The following is a 17480-nucleotide window of genomic DNA, read 5'->3' on the forward strand; positions in this document are numbered from 1 at the left end:
GTCTAGACTGGCAAACCAGTGAGTTCTAGGGATCCCTCCAACTCTGCCTCCCAACCCTGGGATTATAGACGTGCCACCCTGTCTGGGTTTTTATGAGGGTGCTAGGGTTGGGAAATCAGGTCCTCAAGCTTGCATAAGCTGGCACTTGACCCACTAAGCCAGTGGTTCTCAACCTTCCTAGTGCTGCAACCATTTGATACAGTTACTCATGTTGTGGAGACCCCCAACCATAAAATTATTTCATTGCTACTTCATAATTGTAATTTTGCTACTGTTAATGAACCATGATTAAAGACCTGTGTTTTCCAATGGTCTTGGGCAACCTTGTGACCCAGAGGTTGAGAACAATTGCACTAAACTCTCACCCCCAACTCCAATCTTGTTCATTTTAATGGCATTTTCACAATAGAAAGTTGAAAAATTGCAGTTACATAAATTTATTGGACTATGAAGAGCACGTTTTGACTTATGAATACAATGTAGAATGTTTGAATCAATCTAGTTTTATTTATTACCCCAACTGCTTCATACATTTTGCTGGGAGAATGATTAAAGCATTCTCTCAGCCATTTCGAATTGTGTATGTGCTGTTATTAACCATATTTATTATGTAATGAAGTTGACCTCAAGCAAATGAACCAAATGAGTACTCATCTCTGAGACTGCAAACTTCTAATTATTATCTCTATTTCTTCCATGTGTCTAGAAAGGATACTTTTAAAAGCCATGTGGCTTAGGCAGTGAAGACTGAGAGATAGCTAGGTCAGAGAGGCAATAAATCAATGCTAATATCCCCCACCCCCAGGAGACTGAAGTCTTGGTGATAGAACAGGCTTTGCAGAGCCGAACAGGGAAAGAACTGAGCTGTTCATCAGCTATGGAAAAGACAGACGCCTGCGTGAAGGCAGATGCTGCCCTTGAGTTAGCGTCTCCCTCCTCTGTAACTTCAACCCCTCTCTCCCCACAATCCTTCCCATCGGAGTCCACTCCGCCTTATCAGCTCTCAGCCTTTCTACCCCTACAACCCTGTTCTTCTGCTCCCTTGCATGGCTGTTATTATATCCACACACTAGTTAAATATATAGAGATTAAATATGTACATTTTGTAAGAACTCTCTGTTTGATTTTGAAATCACTTCTGCCCACATCTTCATGTTCGCTGAAGTTAGCTTCTTTGGAACTGGTGCTTCTTGCCCCCTGCTTTCCCCAGACAGCTGGAAGTGTGCAGGAATGCCACATTCTGCACACCCTTCTTCTTTGCTGCAGAACAGCCTTCAGGCTTTAACCTGGATTTCGAAGTGTCTGGCATCTATGGGTATGTCATACTGGATGGAGTGCTTCCATCTCTCCATGCTGTCACCTGTGCCTTCTGGATGAGATCCTCTGACGTCATCAACTATGGGACGCCAATCTCCTACGCTCTTGAGGGCGACAAAGACAACACCTTCCTCCTGACCGATTATAATGGGTAAGCAGAAGTGTTAGGATGGATGTGGCGGGGAAGGCTTCTCCTGACACCAAGTTAGAACTGAATCCTGCATAGGGCTCGCCTTCTGACACTGGGGTTGGGAACGAGGGGACTTGGAGGATAGATTGACAGCTAGAACTCCTAAACAAGCTCTATGGAAAACCAAGCATGGGTGGTGTCATGGGTATTGTTTTAGTTTATCTTAACAATGCCCGGAGGAAACACTGCCCCTTCTAGAGACAGCAAAACAAAATTTCAAAAAGCCTAAATAATTTGCCATGCCATGCCCCCTACAAGTCATCTCTTGGGAAGGTCAGGCCTAACTCTCAAGAGACTGATGCTTTTATTTTTACCTAGCAGGACATCCAAAGATTAGGGTCATCAGCAACACTTGTCTGTGGGAGATAGGTATGTTGGGTAAGAACCAGCGCACAGCCTCCAGGGTCCAAGGGGGCCAGCATTCTGTGTTCCTTTAAGAGCAATTGAACCTAACTCCAGAGTCCTTCCATCTACACTGTCTGTAAAGTCATTCCAGTTGTATCTAGAGTTTTGCTGATGAGCCACGAACTTGGACAGCCCCCACCACTGGTGGCCTGTCCACACTAGTCATGCTGAGCTGCCCCCTCCACCCCGGCTTAGCTTCTGTTATCCTATGAAGACCCTGCACTCTTTCCAACACTTGCCTTCCTTGGTGAGGCTGCAAGTCCAGCCCTTGTTCAGCCTGGCTCTTTTTTCTCAGGTTCGCCCATCACCTTGGCCTAATAAACAGGTTGCAGGTCCCATAGACTTCCCAGTGTGAGGGCCGGGTGCCAGATCACAGCCATGACAGGTTTCTAATAGCCCCTGCAAGGGACCAGGCCTTAGTTTCGGTTTATTGGAGGTGGCTGGAGCTGAGCAAACAATTCTCAAGGAAAACCACAACTCAGGGGCAACCAATCAACAGGTGCACCCTTGACCTTCTGCTGGCTCAGCAGGTGATCACAGTCTCCTGATAACTAAAGATAGTTTTCCCTACTCTCCCGCTGAAAAGTTCCTTCCCACTAGAGCCCCCAGACTAATCTCCCCTCACCAATCAGCCCCAGACTAATTTCTCCTCCCTGGTGGTGTGGGAGAATTGTCTGTATTCTGTCAATCATCATATTTTAATAAAACGCTGATTGGCCAGGCAGGCAGTATAGGCGGGAAAGCCAGACAGGAAGTAGAGGTGGAGCAAAGAGACTGAGAATATTCTGGGAAGCAGGAAGCTCCCTCTGCCATTCCTGCCCAGACCACCAAAGAAGCAACATGTGAGTTGACAGCTGAAAAAGGTACCAAGCCATATGGCTAACATGGAGTAGAATTATGGGTTACTGTAAGATGTAAGAATTAGTTAATAAGAAGACTGAGCTAATGGGCCAATCAGTTTATAATCTTAGGGAGTCCTGTGTATGATTTTCTTTGGGATATGCCGGCTGTGGGGTACTGGGCGGGACAGAAACCCCAACAAGCTGGCCCTTGTTAAAAAAAAAAAAAGAGGGAAATGGTGTGGGAGAATTGTCTGTATTCTGTCAATCATGTATTTTAATAAAACGCTGATTGCCAGGCAGGAAGTATAGGTGGGTCAACCAGACAGGAAGTAGAGGCGGGGCAATGAGAACAGGAATATTCTGGGAAGCAGGAAGCTCCCTCCGCCATTCCTGCCCAGACCACCCAAGAAGCAACATGTGAGCTGACAGCTGAAAAAGGTACCCAGCCATATGGCTAACATATATGAGAATAATGGGAATAAGCTATAAGAGTTAACAAGAAACCTGAGCTAATGGGCCAATCAGCTTATAACCTAATGTAGACTCTGTGTGATTTTCCTTGGGGCTTGCTGGCTTGTTGGGGTACCGGGTGGGACAGAAACCCCAACAAGCTGGGCCCTCATGTTACACCCTGGAATTACCTTAATCTGGTTTAAAAGGAGCCTGTGAGTTTCTCTTTTGGTCGCCACGTGCTACCCCAACATGCTTGAATTAATAAAGAGCTCTTGCTTGTTGCATATGTGACTGGTGGTCTTTCGTGGAACTTCTCATGGCCCTACCAGCTGTAACCTTTCTTCTTCTCAAGCTAGGGGAGTCTCATTATTTTGGTAGAAATCTCATTGAACACAAGTCTTCTTAGTGAACTTGAACTTTCAGGGAGAAAAACAATCAAGGTATTGGCCAACGCTTGAGGGAAAATATACATAAAGAGATGAACTGTTGCCTGCTTGGCTGCAGAGAGGCAAGGGAAAAACAGATAGAGTAGAAACAATGTGGCAATAATATTCCTCTCCCGTGGATGCTGTTGCTAGTGTCTGAGAAGACTTCTTCTCCCATTCGGCTTTCCACGATAATCTCATCTCCATTTGCCTATGGACACTTTCCACTTTAATCTGTTTACTGACTTTACACCACTCTCCTGAGTGGTGGGGTCTCTGTAACCTTCTTTTGGTTCTTTTATTTGGGTGGATGTATTTGGGTTTCCTTATGACCAGTTTGACAACTGCCTTAGTCTGTTCAGGCTAATATAAAGAGCCTATGATCAAGGTCATGGCAGAATCAGGGACTTGGAAGAGCCCTTACTGGTTCCCGGAGTCTCCCCAGAAACGTTCTTCCTGTGCCCTCAAAGGCTGAGGCAGCAAGGGGTTGGTTCCTTCTGACCTCTTCTGTAACTGTAGTAATCCTGTTCAGAGGGCCCTGTGCTCAGGACCTGGTCACCCCCCAAAGGCCTCCCTTCTTACACTGAGATTGTTGGTGAGGACTTTGAATACACAGTTTTTGAGGGAACACAGATGCCCAGGCAATAGTAGAAGCCCTGAAATATACTATCTTTCTATGGTCAGAAGTTTGCTCCTGGTTTTGGGAAACACCTATTCTAGAGGAAGGCTCTCAGACATTTCAGCAGCCCCTGCTCCTTCTTGACTTTCCAAAGGGCGGTAAATTATTTCAATTAACTTGGCTTATCCTAAGACTTTTTTCCTCACTCATCAGTGTTTACATTGAGCTAGAATTAAGTGTAATTAGTAGCTCAGATCTGCTTCTAAAATATTATGAGATGGAGGGAGAATGACTAATGGATTACACAAGTACTTCACACACACACACACACACACAAATATACACACGAGATAAAGTGTAACATGCCCCAGGGAAAGAACCGGGTGACCATTGACTACATTCCCTGGACTCTCTCTCCACAGCTGGGTCCTTTACGTGAATGGAAAAGAAAAGATCACCAACTGTCCCTCTGTAAATGACGGCTCTTGGCATCATATTGCAATCACGTGGACAAGCACTGGAGGAGTCTGGAAGGTCTATATCGATGGGAAATTATCTGACAGTGGTACCGGCCTCTCCATTGGCAAAGCCATACCTGGTATGTTTTAGTGAAATGAGTACGTGTGTGAGAGACTCTGGAGGTGGCCGTGCTTACACAGACGTGACGCTGGCCAGCTTTGTTGTCATTGCTTACAGACATGGTTATGTCTTTCTCTCACCAACTGTCAGCTATCTAGACTGTAGCTGTCAGACCCTTTTCCCTGGGTGAAGTACATGGCTATGTAAGCAATGCCTTTGGGGATCTTGACTTGACCAAGAAGCAAGCTGAGCTAAGAATGTTTATTAAGCTGTCTTCTGAGGAAGCAATTATTGAGGTTATTGATGGACCCTGCTTGTTTGCTTTCTGTTATTTAGGGGCTTTCTGTTTTGTTTTGGGACTGTGTATATAAGCTGAGACAAGGTATATTTTCCAGCTTTTGTGGCCTTTCTCAGGTAGAACTCTTTCCTCTGAAGTCACTTTGAATATTCAGGGAGCTTTCATTTGAAAATTGCAAAGACTTGAATTGAATTGAAATTGAAAAGACTTCCTTGGCAAGAAAGTTGACCGCCATGGAAGAGCTGTGTAGATGCCGTTTTCCTTCACTTTCCTCATGTTTCCAATACTTAAAAATGTGTTTAGGTATAGAAATCAACTAAAATAATTTAAATATTAAAAATGAATGATTATCTTCTAGAAGCAAGTTATATCGAACCAAGGTAAACATACTGCTTATTATATAACAAAAGATCAACCCTCATGGAAACGTGATGGGATTGCCTTTGCAGGGCCAAAAACAGATATTTAATTGTATTTTAGGAGCTATGTCCCTTTTTTTACTTTATAATACTGAAAGATAATAGAAATGGCATTAAAATTCATTTATTTGTGACAATAGAGAACATATACTGAGAACCTGCCCCCTAAGTAAGGTCAACACTCATGAAAGTACTGAATATCTAATGGTAAGCAAAAGCTCATGTGATCACAGTCCTCTAAAAGGCTTTAAATGATGGTAGAGGGGTGATATATGTTTTGGATCCATAATCCCATGCAGTTCAAGCTGAAGTAATCACTGTCGAGGAATGGGACATAGCTCCATGACAGCCCACAGTCATGGAACTGGGTAGAGTAGACACACTAATGAAGGCTGGGGAGGTGTTTTTCCTGAGTCCTAAGGCTAGCCAAATGTTGACCAATGAAGAGACTTAGTCTTCATTAAACAAAGACCAACGGCAGAATCTGGAGGGCAGATGGAGACAAGCAGATGTACTCTGCCCTGCTCGAGTCTGTAGAAAAGGGCCATGGCCAATCACACACAGTCTTGTAGGGCAGATTAGCAACCAAGGTTTTCCTGTTCCCTGTGGTGGGATGCCCCACTCAGCCTTGATGCAGCGGGGAGGACATTGGTCCTGCCCCAACTTGATATGCCATGCTTTGTTGACTCCCATGGGCGGCCTTACCCTTTCTGAATGGAGACAGAAGAGGAGCAGATGGGGGAGGGAGGTAGAATGGAGGTGGGGAGAGGAGATGGGAGGAGAAGAGGGAAGAAAAACTGTAGTTGGTATGTAAAATAAATGTCGAAAATTAAAAGAAAACAATTGAGGTTTTCATCCTATAGTTAATGGCCTTTAAAGTGGAATCGTCATCCCAGGCATGGTCAGAATGAAGCGATAAGGTGTGTGTGTGTGTGTGAGAGAGAGTGAAAACACACCAAACAGTTGTAGTCCTTCTGGTATTTTACTCCTTTGCCCTGAAACTGCATCTTTTATCTGAATAAAACTAACTCTTAGTCAAACATGTCTTCATAATCACTTCTCTCTCTCTTCCCCCTCTCTCCCTTGCCCCCACAGGTCTTCCTTTCTGAATACTTCCATGTTTGTACTCCCCGCGCTATACTGAGAGGGGGTTTGTGTTTATATCATCTCTTAGAATTAGTCTCACAGGCAGAAAAGCTTTCTGCTCCGTTTTCACACCCGCACACTTCCAACCCTGGTGTTGCAGCCGGCGCATCACTGGGAGCTGCATGAGGGCCTGCTGTATTCACCGAGCCTTCGCTGAAGGCTGAGGCAGAGGTGGCTAGATGGGAAAGAGGGTAAAGGCATCCGAGATGTAAGAAACTCTGAGATCAGAGGCAGGGAGCCTGATAGGCTCACCCTCCAACTGCCTTTGACTATCGACACAAATGTGATCTCAATCTGTCCGTGTTGCTAAGCCACGCAGTAAAGTTCCATAACTGAGCTTCAATGACACCGTCGTACATCTGTATTACCTATCCTTTCATGACATTAGCATTTGGGGCACAAGAAACCGTGAGGCCAGTTTTCCTCTTCTTTATTCTCATGCTGTGTCCCCCCTTCTCTTTCTCTCTCTCTCTCTCTAGGTGGTGGTGCGTTAGTTCTTGGGCAAGAGCAAGACAAAAAAGGAGAGGGATTCAACCCAGCTGAGTCTTTTGTGGGCTCCATAAGCCAACTCAACTTCTGGGACTATGTCCTGTCTCCACAGCAGGTCAATTCCATTTTCAGTGTATGACAGTAATGAGATACACAGGTACAAACCTAGTAAAACCACGAACAGTCTAACGATGACCTTATCTATTCGTAAACTCCTAATTAGCAGGATTTATCACTGATCTTGGAGAGCGTGAGTCTGTTAGGTGGATGTTATCTACAGTGATTTCCGGTGATGACCCTTTTAGTTTCTCAGTGATATTCTGACATTTAAATGCAGATGTGTATCTTGTGGAATATTCATTTGTTAGATGGAAAGAGCCTAGAGACTATCCTGAGAAAATAGGTGTCAGAACATCCACAGATGTCAACAGATTTATACGTCAAGCTGGGATTGAATCCAACAGCCTGAGATCCAAGCACAGCTCAACCACAGTCTTTCTGGGATGATTTTGATCATGTTCCATCTCTTTAGCCTTCATGTTTCTTAACTATGAAGGAGAGAGAAAGACATCTATGTAAAAGAGTTTTGGCAACATTAACAAAAGACCACCTACATACTTGTGGGATTGTTTATTCCACAGCTATGGTTTGATAAGTATTACTTTCAAAAATCATGCTGATAGATGGGGCTGGAGAGATAGCTCAGGGGTCTAGAACACTTGCGATTCTTGCAAAGGACCCAAGTTCAGTTCCCAGAACCCATGGGAGGCAGCTCATAACTGCCTGCAACTCCAGCTACAGAAATATGATGCCCTCTTCTGGTCACTTCAAGCACCTGCACACAGGTGGTGTGTGTGTGTGCATGCACACACAAACATAAATAACATCTTTTGAAAAAATTGTGACTTAACCAACCGTAACATCTAGACAAGAAACTGTATGCAAAGGATTTCACAATTGCAGGCAACCATGAGTCTGTAAGTGGAAGAAATACCAGGAAGACCTAATGGTGGGGATTGGATAAAGAAGGGAGAAGGGAAATTTCCTGTGGTCTTTGCAATCATAGTAGACAAGAATATGTTTCTCTCTGCCTCTGCCACAATGATCTGTCACTGTTTCAACAGGGTTAAGTGTGATGTACAGGCTGCAGGTTAATAGAAGTTTTATCTAAAAGCATGTTTTAAACTCTCAGGTGAAGTCGCTGGCCAGCTCCTGCCCAGAGGAACTCAGTCGGGGAAATGTGTTAGCCTGGCCTGATTTCTTGCCGGGAATCACAGGGAAAGTGAAAGTTGATTCCAGCAGCAGATTCTGTTCTGGTGAGGATTTCTCTCTTATGCCAACTTTGCCATGTCTTGGCTTTTCTGAAATGTTCTGTCGAAAGCACGTAATTCAGAATTCTCTTGGGACCGCATCGCGGCACCTGTCAGCCGGCCCCTTCACTAGAATCCACCTCTACCTCATGTTCGCCCAAAGACTGTTTTGATTATTGAAATTATTTTTGCACAGCAGACTACAAAGTAATTGGGCAGGATATTTGGCTGAAGATAAAATAAGTTTTCAAAGATGGATGGGGATTTCTGAGTGTGTGTTGTTTTTACTTTTTGAGATTTTTAATTTTATTTTTATACATATGTGTTCCCTGCACGTATGTCTATGCACACACCAGTGCTTGGTGCCCATGAAGGCCAGCTAAGGACACTGGGTCCTCTGGCACTGGAGCTAAGGGTGGTTGTGAATATCGTTGTGAGTCCTGGGAACTGAACCTGTGTTCTCTACAGAGCAACCAGGGCTCTTACCCACCAAGCCATCTCTCCAGGGCTCTTTGTTTATAATAAATGCCAAATCCCTAGGTTCCTGTTTGAGATGTGGATACTTTTGTGAAACAGATAAACCAATGCCCGTCCTCATCCACACCCTGGACATTCACTCTGGATAAGCCAAAGTATTTCCAAAAATCAATACATTTGGATGACTTTGAAAAGTGTTGTGGAATTCATGGCTTTAGATAATTACTGGTGTGCTGCTATCCCACAATGCCATTTGTTCCTTTAAAAATACCTGACAGATTTCTGCTGGGTGGACGAAAGTTACTTGATGAAAATAAAATCTTTTCTTACCATTTTGTGAGTGATGGGGTGCGTGAAAACTTCTTTTGATTCGGTAAAGCTGGTTCCCTCCTGTGCAAAAGAGAGTTTGAGCTCCTTGCCTCCACGGCCCTGTTGCTGTGTGGCTAACCTACTCCGTGCCTGTGTTCTTTGCCCTCAGACTGCCCATCTTTAGAAGGAACCATACCACACCTGAGAACTGCGTCAGGAGATCGAAAGCCGGGCTCCAAAGTCAGCCTGTCCTGTGATCCCGGCTTCCAGATAGTGGGGAATCCTGTGCAGTTCTGTCTGAACCAAGGGCAGTGGACACAACCGCTCCCTCACTGTGAACGTGAGCAGTCTTTGTTCGACTCACCTGGGTGGCTCTGGAAAGTTAGGGCACCCATAGAAGCCCGTGCGGAATGCTAGATAAATGCTCCTCTCGCTCCACTGTAGCAAACATTTGTCAAGTCCTTGCCCTGTGTGAGAGACTAGGCCAGGCACCAGGTGGGAGGTGAGTGATGAGGGTGCAAAGAGACCCCTCACAAATCATCCAAGGTGGTAGCCTGGACCTAGAGAGAAGTGAAATAAGGACCTGTAGGCTGGAGAGCCGCCCTGAGGTGTGCCCTTGCTGGATGAGGAAAGAGGAGCACATGTCTTCCCCTGAGCACGTCTGCTCACTCACTGCCTTACCAAGTTTTAAAATATTGACCTTATTTACACATTGATATATGTTCTAGAGATGCTGGCCCTGTCCCTGTGTTTACATTCTAGTAGAAGAGGCAGGAAAAAATAATAAGCAAGCTCACACAGTCTGTCCACTTCACTGGACAGGAAGTGCCACAAAGCAGGGATCCCATCTACTTGGTTCCCTGATGTAAATCTAGTACTTACGACAATGCCTGATGGGTAGTGAGCGTGCCACGGGTGTTTTTGAAAAAGTTATGAGTTACATGGCTTCTGTGAACCAGACAGTGTGCTACATGCTGACAGCCCCCGTGTGTTGCTCCAGCAATGAAGAGCTCCAGCCAATGCAGTAGGGAAAGTCCCAGGCAGCTACATGAAACTAGGTTAGCTGTCCTTTGAGCACTTTGCTCCAACTGCAGTGTGTTCCTCCGCCCCATCCAGGTATTCGCTGTGGGCTGCCTCCCGCCTTGGAGAATGGCTTCTATTCAGCTGAGGACTTCCATGCTGGCAGCACTGTGACCTATCAGTGCAACAACGGCTACTATCTGCTGGGCGACTCCAGAATGTTCTGTACAGACAACGGGAGCTGGAATGGCATTTCACCATCCTGTCTTGGTGAGATGAACTGGCCACTGCTGTGTGGGTTCGGTCATAGTCTTTGGAAAACATTTACCACAAATCCAAGGCTCTCCTGGCATCCCCGTTAACCCCACCCCAGTAAGCCCTGGACAAGGGAGTAATGGCAAAGTGGCTGTTTCTTCCCCGAGGAGCCAAAAATGTTCCTCGCTTTAATCAAGTTCAGTATTAAGACTATGTCTCCATCCCTGTTTCTCTGCTTGCCTACCAGCTGAGGAAGTAGTAGATGCTACTGTTTATTTGCAATGTAATCACCGTGATGGCATTTAAAGTTCATGAAAAGTCATCATACAATGGGTCTGGAGAGATGGCTCGGGGGTTAAGAGCACTGGCTACTCTTCCAGAGGTCCTGAGTTCAATTCCCAACAACCACATGCTGGCTTGCAACCTTCTGTAATAGGATCTGACGCCCTCTTCTGGCCTGCAGGGATATATGCAGAGCACTCAAACACTCATACATGAAATATAAATAGAAAATATTGACGAATGCATTCAGTGCTATGTGTTACGTGACCTAGAGCAAAAAACAAATGTTTGATACATAAGAACAACAAATCCACTGGACCATGTGTAACCTGTCTTCATTTCAGATGTTGACGAGTGTGCAGTCGGCTCAGACTGTAACGAACATGCCTCCTGCTTGAACACCAATGGATCTTACATCTGCTCGTGCGACCCACCGTACACGGGAGACGGTAAAAACTGTGCAGGTATTGAAATTCTTATCTCTGGTGCTCAATTCAAGTGTGTATTTTAAGGGTGTATTATTTAAAAACAAGACAGGAGTTTCGTGTTCAAATGCCAAAGGGATATAGCATTCTGATCAAGGACACATAGTAACCATGAAAGATACAATTAATTGGCATTGAACTTCCCCTGACTTCCCAGTTTCAGAAGCACAAAATTGAGTCAATGTTGCCTGATGTTAAAGCAAATTACATAGTAGAAGGATAACAGAAATATCGTTTGCCCTCATGGCCTCAAACAGAGCAAGGAAGATGCTTTTCATGGCTTCACCATCAACCTCTTTCCTCAGCCTCAGGCACAAGGAAATTGACTGACATCTTGCCTCAGGACATCACCCTCCTCTGTTAGCTTTGGTGATGTAGGCCAACTGCTCAACTCACTGATGTCTTCCTGATGTCCTTGTAAGCACAACAGCCAGAGGACAGTGAGACAGAAAGTAAAGAGGAATTTTTTTGAAAACGAGTCAAAGCATCCGGCTGTGGACCTCCAAAGTAAAATGATACAGGTTGAAACAGAGAGAAAAGATGAACGAGTTAGACGAGGTGGGAATCCTGTTTGGCGGGTGGGAGGGAAGAGGAAGAATGGGGGACAGGAAGGATGAGACAGCAGCAACAGTAGAGCCAAAAGGCGAAAGACTCCCACAGTGGAAACAGAACTGTGACCCCTGTTGTCCACAGACAAGGCCTTAGTTACAGCAAATGCTGACCGTCTGTATCTGTGGCACGCTAGTTTCAGGCTGCAAAGGGCCGAGCACCGTCCCTGGACTGTGTGAGAGCAAAATGTAAAAATGTTCCTCATCAATATCTTATTTAGATGCATTTCCTCTCTTTAAAAAAAATCAGCCTTAAATGGAATCAAACATAAGAACACTGTAAAAAATACGTCTACTCAATGAGAAAGGAAAGTAACCCCCCAAAATACCACATGTGACCCTGAAAGTGAGCTAACACAGGAACCAGGAAACGATTCCAAGAGGCACCCTATGCCTGCTGGGAAATGGACTCATTTATTATAATTTCATGTCCCAAAAGAGTTTGAGAACATAACTTTAATTTCTGTTTTATAATCCACCTTACAAATTTCCCATGAGTAATTTTTCTCTGTGTTTAACGTTAGATAATATCCACTATGGAAAAATAGTATTTGGACATCGCTTTTTGTGCTCACTTATAGCTACTTTTCCAGAACTCAGTTACGTAATTGCAATAAATTTCTGAGATTATTTATTTAAAATCCTTAAAGGACTGAGGGTGTCATTAAATACTAGAGCAATTGACAAGGACTTGCTTTGCTAGGTCTCTAATGCTACTAAGTAAATAAGTTAACAAAATCTTTGATTTCCATAGCCTCGATGACCCCCCCCCCCCGCCTTTTATGCTTTTTGGCTACTTGTGGGAAGATCAAGGACAATTTGGAAGAATCAGTGCTCTCCCTTCCACCATGTGGGTTGCAGGGATCGAACTCAGGTCGTCAGCCTTGGCAGCAATCAAGATTATGCAATCTTTACCAAGCTGGGTCTAGGTTGGGATGCGGTGCATGAGAGAAAGCCTTTGGAGACAACATCACTGCTCCCCCACTAGATAATCACCTTTATGGTCACATCAGATTTCCATCTTTTCAGGATTCATGGCAATTTCAAAATACTGTTGTTTAGAAGCTAATGGGAAGACTCAGCGGTTACTTAAAAGTATACACTGCTCGATCACAGGACAGCTCACAAATGCCTGTAACCCCTGCTCCAAAGACTCTGGCGCCCTCTTCTGGCCTCCACGAGCACCTGCGTGTGCTCACACACACACACAAGCATGCACACACGTGCACACACGCAAACACTCAGGACTAGGAAAACATACTGCTCTTGAAGAAGACCTGAGTTTGAGTCCTAACACCCACACTGGGCAGCTCACAACTCCCTATACATACAACTCCAAGAGGATCTGAGAGCCCTAGTCTCTGTGGGCACCAGCACTCGAGTGCGCCTACCCAAAGGCCATACACATAATTTAGACTAATAAATCATTTGAAAACATTCAAACTGACTGAAAAACACTGTTTAAATGCTATCCAGTGTATCTTCTGGCTAATGTCCAGCAAATCCCTGGCCTCTGTGCCTCTTCCCTCAAGAGCCTTTGTCCCGTGTTCACAGTCCCCTTAACTGCTGTCCAATTCTTTTTGCTTTGAGACTTTGTGTGATTGTGTGAGTACCACTTAGTATTTCACAAAAACTTTCCTTCAAGAACCTGTAAAATGTAAGGCTCCAGAAAATCCAGAAAACGGCCACTCCTCGGGCGAGATTTATACTGTGGGTGCCGAAGTCACATTTTCCTGTGAGGAGGGGTACCAGCTGCTGGGCGTGAGCAAAGTCACGTGTTTGGAGAGCGGAGCGTGGGATCACGTCAGACCGTCCTGTGAAGGTACTTGGCGAAAATGGCCGGGAGTTACTGTGTTGGGCAGTCCTAGAGAGATAAAATGATTGTCAGTCTTTGTTCTGCAAGCCAGGTGTTGGGCTCAAGTTTAAACACCACAAAGGGTTGCAGTCTGAAAGCCGTGCGCTCTCGGAGGCCGCTGCACGGAGTCTCAACAAACCGCCCTTTCTGTTTCCCTCCCTCCAGCCATTTCCTGTGGCGCTCCACCCGCTCCTGAAAACGGTGGTGTTGTTGGGTCAGTGTTTACGTTCGGCAGTAAGGTGACGTACAGGTGAGTGCCAACCGTAAAGCTGCAGTGCAAGGCCAGGCACAATGACCCACTTCTTCAATCCCAGCACTTGGGAGGCAGTGGCAGGCGGATCTCTGTGAGTTCGAGGTCAGCCTAGTCTACAAAGCAAGTTTAGGAGAGTCAGGGCTATTACACAGAGAAGCCCTGTCTCGAAAAACAAAAGCAGTAAGACAAAAAGCAAACAAAAGATGTAAGACACTTGCTAATGGCATGCCGGCAGAGTACCAGGGGAAAGGGAATGATCCCAGGAGATCTCTTATAGAGATTTATTTTTATTTTTTTATTAATGCATCTGTGTGTCTGTATGAATAGATGCCCCAGGTATGCAGTTACCCATGAAGGCCAGAAGAGGGCACCAGATGTCCTGGAGCTGTAGTTACAGGAGGTTATGAGCTGCTAATGTAGATGCTAGGAACTAAACTCTGGTCCCCTCTAAGAGCAGTGTACTCTCTTCACTGCTGGACCATTTCCCCCAGCTTCCCCAGATGGTTTTTTTTATTAATAATAATAATTAATTGGGTTCAGTATAGTGTAAAGAAATCAAATCTGATAACCTACTGATAGCCATATCCTTAAGTCTCCTGGCCAATAGCTTGTTGTGGCTGATAGCACCCCCCTGAGGCATCATGATGGAAGACACTCCTAACTAATGGTTAACCTTGATTATTGAGAGTCCAACCTTATAGACTAGGGGCTTAGCCCACACCACTCTCAAGCCCAGAACTGTCCATTTCCAGCTATTCATCCATGGGACATATTGAAGAGAAGCCAAATTCTTACATCTGTTTTTTACATTCTACCCAAGGTTACTACGGGATGATGTATGACATTCAGCCTTGTAGAAAACACAATTTTAAATCATTCCAATGTGGAAAAGTTCCCCAATACATAAATTCCTTGTTTTTTTAAAGGTTTGGGAGAGCTCAGGCAGAGCTGGGAACACAGGCATCTGTAACCCTACATTGAGAGGTGGGGCAGAGACAGGAAAAAAAAAAAAAAACAGAATTGCCACACCTGTTCAACTAGCATATGCAGCAGCAAACAGCAGAGACCCTGTCTCAAACAAGGTGGGAGGCAAGGACGGATACCTGAGGTTGTCCTTCAGTCTCCCCGTGTACCACATGGCATGTTCATGGCTGCACGCACACACACGAACACACACTCATGCACACACATCGTACACTCACACAATTTTAAAGTATGCAAAGTAGAGCTCTTCCTCTTCCGCCACTTCCTCTGTCTTCTCCAGGTGTGATAAAGGCTATACTTTGGCCGGAGATGAGGAGACGGCCTGTCTGGCTAGTGGTTCGTGGAGCCATTCGTTCCCTGTGTGCGAGCTGGTGAAGTGTCCCAGTCCCGAGACCATAGATCATGGGAAATACATCTTAAGTGGGGTCACCTACCTTTCTATTGCGTCATACTCCTGTGACAACGGCTACAGGTAAGGATGGGCCGCCGGCCCGGCTTCCTATCATCGCCTGCTTTTCCTAGGCTGGAGTGGCTAAACCAGATAATTTTCCAAGCGTATTCTCAAATGTGTGTGCTTCTCGAGCATCCAAATTCTAAAGAGGAAAGCCAGGTTGGTTAAGAGAGGAGCATGACCTTAGGAAATGCCTTTCCATGGATATTTTCTTGTATGCACACCTTATATTTATATTATTAGCAGTACATGACATAGCATAGGAAAAGCATGGAAAGAAAGGTCTTAATTCTGTGAGTTCATTTGATTGATTGATTGATTGGTTGGTTGATTGATTGAGTGCGTGTGAACAGAAGGAACATTAGAGAAAAGGCTATACCCAGAAAGACATGAAACAGGTTCTGAAGTGAACAGATCATGCGGATAGGAAGTAAAGAATTAAGGGTCAGTGAGAGGGCTCAGAGGATGGAGGTGCTTGCACCCAAGCCTGAGGATATGAGTTCGATCCCTGGGACTTACATGATGGGAAGCAAGAACTGACTCCTTCAAGTTGTCCTCCGACCTCTACACACACACCCAACAAATAAAAAAAAAATTTTTTTTAATTTTTGAAAAGAAATAATCGAGGCTGTCAGAGTCATGCTGGAGGCACAGGAGGGAGAGCCGCGATGTGGCATGCAGGGTTGGTGAAGTTAAATGACAGCTAGCAGTCAATCTTGAGCTACAAAACCCAAACCCCAGGTCCTAGAAGGACAGTGCCCTTTGACCTGGGTGGCTCTGATCACCTGTCCAGGTGTCCACCTTCCAGTCGGATAATAGTTAGTCTGTTAACCCTTCTCATCCCCGTTACCTGCCAGTCAGAAGTCCTGGAGTTCCTCCACCCACAGGCATGTCAGACTTGAACGTTGCGCCCAGTGGTTGTTACGTTTCCTGACCCATTTGTTATTTTAAATGGTCTGGGGATGGAAATTTCTCTTCCGTTCATAAAAGGCAGTACAACGTGAAAAGGCATTGTTTTAGGCACTAAAACTCATATGCAGCCCGTATCTCCTTCCAAGTTCTAGTTCTCCACAGCAGTCACCGATCACCCGGTCAAAGGGATGACCTGAGCCCTCTCTCCTCTCTGTAGCTTACAGGGCCCAGCTCTTCTTGAATGCACAGCTTCGGGCCGCTGGGACAGACCACCACCTACCTGTCACCTCGTCTCCTGCGGAGAACCCCCAGTCCTCAAAGACGCTGTCATCACTGGGTCTGATTTCACTTTTGGGAGCCTGGTCACTTACACATGCAAAGAGGGGTAAGTAAAGCCTGTGAGGAGAGGAACAGGGAGCACCAAGGACAGCAAATGAAACTCCCTGGCAGTCAAACCTGAGAGCGTCCCGCTCTTTCTTATTTTCTGAGAGCAGAGAGGAGGCACGCTTCTCTGTGGAAACAGGGTGTCCCTGGAATGCACTATAATTATCAAGTTAAGATTCAGATAATAGCTGGGTGGTCATGGCACACGCCTTTAATCCCAGCATTCAGGAGGCAGAGGCAGGTGGATCTCTGTGAGTTCAAGGCCTGCCCTGGTCTACAGAGCTAATTCTGGGACAGCCAGGTCTTCACAGAGAACCCTTGTCTTGAAAAAAAACAAAACCAAAAAGATTCAGATAACAAACAATAAGCAATGCAGTATAAAATATCTTTCTACTTTAGCCAAGAATGTGGAAAAAATGTCAGAGCTGGCTTGATCTGTCTATAGTCCACCAAAGTCAAGACTTCAAGTCACAATATAAGCATAATAGTCAGCAGGAAAATAAATAAGAGAGGGCTTGGCTCTCTCCTTTTGGATGATCCGACTTTGTTGAAAGACGACAACTGGAAAACCAGGAGACAGCTTACAAGGTTTTAACTCGTGTTCTCATTTAGGGTCTCAGGCGGCAAGGCACTGAGTGTGGTTAAGCCCCAGGGGCTCTTCCGCTGATGCCACAGTGGTTCTTCTCTGTCTGCAGTTTCTCATCGCCCACATT

The 17480-nt window shown here is 45.3% G+C and overlaps 1 protein-coding gene across 2 annotated transcripts in view; it reads left to right on the top strand.

The window, feature by feature from the left end:
- The window catches only part of Svep1 (sushi, von Willebrand factor type A, EGF and pentraxin domain containing 1), a 172629-nt gene that overhangs the window by 112977 nt on the left and 42172 nt on the right, over positions 1-17480 (top strand). For both annotated transcript variants that reach the window (XM_087897113.1, XM_087897112.1), the window contains exons 26-36: positions 1267-1468; positions 4674-4849; positions 7173-7297; positions 8375-8498; positions 9448-9618; positions 10395-10568; positions 11180-11299; positions 13574-13750; positions 13949-14033; positions 15301-15492; positions 16601-16768. In XM_087897113.1, the coding sequence (XP_087753239.1) occupies positions 1267-1468; positions 4674-4849; positions 7173-7297; positions 8375-8498; positions 9448-9618; positions 10395-10568; positions 11180-11299; positions 13574-13750; positions 13949-14033; positions 15301-15492; positions 16601-16768 (1714 nt within the window). The remainder of the gene's footprint in view (positions 1-1266; positions 1469-4673; positions 4850-7172; positions 7298-8374; positions 8499-9447; positions 9619-10394; positions 10569-11179; positions 11300-13573; positions 13751-13948; positions 14034-15300; positions 15493-16600; positions 16769-17480) is intronic.

The sequence above is a fragment of the Myodes glareolus genome, chromosome 16 (genome assembly GCF_982192425.1).
Source record: "Myodes glareolus chromosome 16, mMyoGla1.1, whole genome shotgun sequence".
NCBI lineage: Eukaryota > Metazoa > Chordata > Mammalia > Rodentia > Cricetidae > Myodes > Myodes glareolus.